At 39.3% G+C, this 6,000-nt stretch overlaps 1 protein-coding gene across 1 annotated transcript in view; it reads left to right on the top strand.

The window, feature by feature from the left end:
- Nucleotides 1–4,645: 4,645 nt before the first annotated feature.
- Nucleotides 4,646–6,000, top strand: part of WDFY4 (WDFY family member 4) — a gene marked incomplete at both ends in the record, with an annotated part of 133,028 nt that continues 131,673 nt past the window's right edge. The window contains one exon of the mRNA XM_080347540.1: nt 4,646–4,906. Within this exon, the coding sequence (XP_080203666.1) occupies nt 4,646–4,906 (261 nt within the window). The remainder of the gene's footprint in view (nt 4,907–6,000) is intronic.

Genomic DNA, 6,000 nt, shown 5'->3' with positions numbered 1-6,000 from the left:
ATAGGATTGCAGTTCTAAGGGGTATATCTGCTGTTGCTGTGAGGGGAGATTTGTTAGATTTGGTTTAACTGCATACCCTTATCTAATGACCTGTTGCTTTGAGATTATGAGAATTGCCCTGGTCTTGTTCCTTTGAGTTTGTTACAACTGTATTGTCCATCACTGACCAAAAGCATTCTGTTTGCTCTTGAGATGAGGGCATTACTTCACTTTCAGGAGGTCCACATCTCAAAAGTGAGTATACCCAGCATCTCTGCTTCTCTTTTGGCTGCAGTAGGGATATAGGCAAGTCAGAGTAGAAACTGTTCCTAATTAGATATTTAGAAGTTACTTTTTAGAATAGAATCCAATGAAGAGTGGGTACATGAGGGAGAACCTAAATTAGTTTTATAGCTACTTTGATTTGTCTCAAACAAAAAGAGAAATACAGTTAAGGGTTTAAAACTGAATTAATAATTTCTGAGGTTGTACCACAGAAATGCTTTGTCCAGCTTAGATGTACTCAAAAAGTAAAAATATGTTTGAACAAATGAAGTCCTAGTGTCAGTGAATGCAACTCCTTTGTTAGTAATAGTGTCATACCCTCTTGAAACAAGCTGAAATGATATTTATATTTATATTGAAAAAAGCAGGAGCCATGTCCTACAGAAATGGGACTGGTTCTTCAAACAGTATTTAACCTTCTCTAAGCTGACAAGTGTATAAAACCCCTCTGTTATTTGTATTTAGTCAGCTATTTGTATTTCAAGGCACTAGCCAGACTAAGCTCCTTCTGTATGAAGTGCTTAGGAAGAGAGAATACCTTCCCCATAGAATTTACAATTAAATGGACCTAGCAAAGATGGGTAGGATATTGAATTTTGCAACTTGTTTTAATTCATTGCAGTTCTTATATTGGAGAAGATAAATAGAGTGACATCAAAGTGTAAATATTTTTGGTGGTGTTTTTAGCTTTACCTCATGAAATATGTCAAGTATGATCCCTAGACATAGAACTGATGGGTGTAGATAATTTAAGAAAGCAGAGAGTAGTAGGAGTCTGCTATTTAGTCTAATATGCTGCTTGTCTTCTGGACAGCTGGAGTAAATAGGAGGCAAATTGTCATCCTCATTTTGCTTTCATGTACTTTTGGAGAGTAAAGATTTCCTTGTACTCTCTAATATCTGACTATTTTGCAGATACTTGCCATCAAAAGTGGACCAAACTCAGAAATTTGATGTAATACTTGGTTATGTTTTGGTCAACTATCTTGCCATGAGACTCTTCTTATATTATCTTAAATATATAAGTAAACTTCTTGATCTTCGTGCAAGTTGGGATTTTGTAGCTGTATGGGATCATTCTTTGGACTGCTGGAGGAGTTTATCCCAGATAAATATAATTAAAATGTCATTTAAAAAGTCATGCTTGTTCAGCCAGTAAACTTTTAATATCAACATTTTCTTGTCCTTCTTCCAGCTCTGGTCAGACCTTTCTTCCCTTTTGTTTCATCAGTCTGAAAAGGCATATCCACATTTCAGTGTGAATTCAAAGAACCCTCATTTAGAGCAAAAGGGAAAATACATGAATAAGTTCCACTTCCTCTTTGTTACCTGACACTACTTTCTGAATGACAGCATCCGGTTTATTTGATACATTTTCAATTTCATGTCTTTAAAAATCCTTATTATTTAGACTTTACTTTTTGTATAGTTGTTATAAATATAATTTATCAAAACTGAAACAAGCTGTTAATTTACACTGAGAATCAGGACAAATGGTGGGATGTAGAAGAGAGCAAACATGTAAGACCTTTTCAAAATATCTAAGCTATCCTTAATATTAAAGATACTTAAATGCTGAACCCTGTCATATTGTGATTGATCTAGAAGAATAATTATCCTCCAAGAGGAACAGAAAACACAAAGGATTTAGAAGTCAGAATGAAACTGTAGACACAAGAAATGTCTGTTAGGAGAAGGGATATTTAACACTGATAGTGCAAGGGGAGACAACGGACTAATACCAGAGGAATGACATTTAGTCTAATATACCTCTTCTAGTCTAGATAGCTGGAGTAAATAAGGAGGCAAAACATAATCCTCATTTTGCTTACATGTACTTCTAGAGATTAAAGATTTTCATGTACACTCAAATGTCTTGCATACTACGTTACAAGACCTACTTCATTAATGAAGTTGTGTGTGCATATCTGGTTTTAACAGTCTCTGTGGAGAGAGAAAGTATTCTTTCATTACATAGATTCACAGAGTGATACTTTTTGAGCGACCAGCCCTGCTTGCCTTAGCTGTGCCATCAGAAAGAATGTTCTAGTAAGTAAATTATTAATAGAAAGAGAGAAAATTGTTAAACACGTTGCAGTCCCATTCAGTGCAGTGCAGTTTAAGCACCACCATTGATCGGTCAGTCACCGACCTTCTGATGCAGTGTAAGCATTTAATTTCACCTCTCTGTGCCGCAGTTGCACCATCTGTAAAGGATTTTGGGCTTCTCTATAGAAATGGCCAAGGTGAATGTAGGCACTGGGAGTGAGATACTTGTTACTTAGCATTGATTTAGGGTCCGCAGAGCAGCTTCCAAGGTGAGAGATTTCCCTTAGGAAGAAGAATGCTACCATTTGGGATGTAAGGGCAGCCTCTTTGAAAAAGTAACTCCAAAGTATGCTCTGTGAAACCCCTAGAACAGTACCCAGGCTTTCTCAACATGCTGTACAGCTTCACAATGACTCAAGTGGGCTGAAATCCCATACAAGGGTTAAGTGTAGCATATGACAAATGTAACTCCCACACAGTCATGAGGAACAGAGTCTTCCTGTTTACACTATGGAGACAGTCATCACACTTTTTCTGCTCACAGAGCTGTGTTGTCTTAACACAGAAAATTACAGAAAACAACAGCAGTGAAACACAAAATGTTGTTGAGGCAGGAAGTTCCAGACTGACATCCCTGGAGACTGATAAAATTTCATAGTCCTTAATTTCCTAGTGAAGAACAGAGTACGAGCTGTGACAGAATGTTACCTTGTGCTGTGGTGCAAAGGATCAATATTTACATCCAAGCTTAGGTGTCTGCTGCAACCTTCAGCTTGCTGCAGGTGGTGTGGCGAACAGTAACAGCATAATGTCATTCACTTAATCTCTGCAGTATGGAGCTACTGCATGAGTGTGGAAGTGAAACTGGAGTGGGCAGGATGCAAGCAATAAGCAAGCTGCGTAACTGATGGATGACAAAGGAAGAGAATCCCAAATCTAGTATCAGTATTGGCTCATGGTTTCTAAACCAGGCTCATAATAAGTTCTTTAAAATTTATTTTAAGGGGTGTGCGTATTGATAGTGAGGGAGATTTGACTCAGTTTTTCAGTTACATTTGCTTTTGGCATTTTTATCAACAAGCTAGAATGGCAATCAAAGAAACGCTGTAGAGGAGGAACCTATTTTCTAGAAATAGAGGTACATTGGTGTTTTTCTTTGACGGGGTGTAATGATGTGTTAAAGATTCTTCTAGGCTCTTAAAAAAGACAATATATTTGGTAAGCAAAGTGATGAGCTATATTCATCTTGGTGACAAATCCCCAGCTGCCTGCCCGCACCATGAAAATTTATGTATATCATATTTTGAGTAGTCAGATGATGTCTTAGACACCAATAAGCATGTGACTGATTTTGATGGGAACTGGAGAAGCCTGATTTTCACTGGTGTGTTGTCATTATGTAGGCTCTGGGTAGCAGTGTGAGCTCACAGAAGGCTGTGGCAAAGGAGTAGGGTTGCTGTGGATTCAGGACTGTGACAGTGACCTCCCAGAAGACTATGGATGAAAACAGGGCTGAAAAGTAGATGCAAGGACTTGGGGTTAAGAAGAGAAGGATTTCTCTACCTATAGTGCAAGACAGGTCCATTGTACATTCAATTTGATGGAAATAAGGCTGCTAGAAGCACCTTGCTGCTTAATTGAGGCATATCCATTTCAATTTACAGGATCAGCAAAACAGGTAATGTTGTCATGAAAATACCTACCTCTTGTACAGAGCTGTACATCTACAATACAGAAGAGTTGAATGCTGCTGCCTGTTTTGGTCAGCGCACCCATGTGGGGAATCCTGTTCCACGCAGCTCTTATTCCATCCAGTTTTTCAACCCTGCTCTATGTGGAGAACGCATCAGAGATGTGCAGCTTAATTTAGCATCCATACTCAATGAAATGTGTGAACTGGTTCTTGTGTAGTACTCTTCTGTTGCAGGTCTGAATGAGTAATAGTTACAACTTGTTTTACAATTGGGATGACCTGAGTACAGAGGGAAGATCTGCCTCAGTAGCAAAGCTGGGGCTGGAATCCAGATTTCCTGCATGGCTAACCAGTTTGTCCTTCCAAAGCCCAGACGAGTTGTGTAGCACATGCACATACGTCTCATGGGAGAGAACTTGATCATGTGATTGCAAGGTGGTAATGCTCTTGTCCAGGAGCAGAATGTTTTGTCATCAGAATTGGAAAAGACTCAGTGACTGCCAGCATTTCTGTACTTCTATACTCCTCAACTCCAATAGTTAAAACTGTCAGTATGTTGTTTCATCGGAAAGTTGACTGATAAGAAATTGTACTAACTGTAAATAACAGAGTTTCTTTAACTTCAGATCTCATTTCAGCATGGAGGAAGCAGCTGAACTTGCATGGCAGCTGGAGGATTCACCTGGCAAAGCAGGGCAGCAAGAGCAAAACCCTGATGATGGAGACAAAGCAGAAGTGACCGAACAGCCTGCACACAGCAAGGACAAGGCACCCCAGCGGCCTGCTCTCCAGTGGGAGACTCTGGGCAGACAGTTTGTAGAGTATGAGCAGATGGCTCCATTTCTCATTCCAGAGGAGCAACAGAGAAGGTTGCTGGACTTTCTTTCCCTCTTCTTAAAGGTTTGTTCTTCTTGTTGCTTTTAGTGCAGATGCCAAGTATGTAAATTTGAGTTTCTGTTGCTCTATCTGTTCTGTGATCACCCTAACTGCCAGTGGAGTTAATTGGAGCATAATCTCTTTGTTTAGGTGATAATTACTTTTATTCCACTGGGAGCCTGGGGAAACAATGGTTTGCCCTCATTTCATCTATCTAACCTACTAGGTTAGCATGAGGAAAGTATATGGTGGAACACTGTTTACTTTCATAAGTGGCTGAATTCTATTTTTTATGTCAAGGGGTATGTTGATGAGACAGGCATGTTTCAAAGTGAACTGTGAAAAGGTCACTTCATGTCTATCTCATCTATTTTGTTACTTAGTGGGGCTCTGAGCACGGTTTCAGTCTGGGGAAAATGTGGTTGTGGCATGGAGCCAGATAGAGGAAATGCAGGGGTACAGTCTTAAGACGGAATTTTTGGATTATGACAGTGTTAATTTATAATTTTAGTGCTTGAGAGAGGAGTTGTGTTATAGACAGAGAAACTGTGGCACAAGGAGAGGAAGGTCTTATTGTGGGTGAGGGACACAGCTGAGAACTATAATATTTTAGTTACCAGGCTGCCTTGCCCCATGCCCTAGAGCTTCCATCAGCCAACTATTTCTGAGATGGCTACATTGGAAGGTGAAACTGGAAGAGCTCTGTAATGAATGTGAGCCCTAAGGGTTGGCTTTGTTTGCTAGAGTGTGCAAAACTCTTTTGAGTGGGCCAAACAGAGACAGAATTGCAGAGCACATACTGAGACGAGCAGAAAACCTGACCTATCCTTAAATGTGCTGTGGCCATGTTGTAGTACAGAAGAATTGTTTTCTCTCAAATTACCTTGAGTACTTATGGGTATGGAATTTGTGTTTTTACACTCTTTCATCATGTAAGTCTTTCAGAAAGAAAATACAAAACAATTAAAACTATATTTTAATGATGGTGTATTTCAGCCATCTGTACTTTTGAGTTTTCAGTGTTCTTGAGTGACCAAACTCAGATCCCTACCTACTTAGCTGGACTGGTTTTCTAAAAGGTCAGTGGTTAGTTAAGAAAAAGGAGTTAATGACATGAT

The sequence above is a fragment of the Nesoenas mayeri genome (assembly GCF_963082525.1).
Source record: "Nesoenas mayeri genome assembly, chromosome: 7".
NCBI lineage: Eukaryota > Metazoa > Chordata > Aves > Columbiformes > Columbidae > Nesoenas > Nesoenas mayeri.
This window is presented reverse-complemented; position numbering and strand designations above follow the sequence as displayed.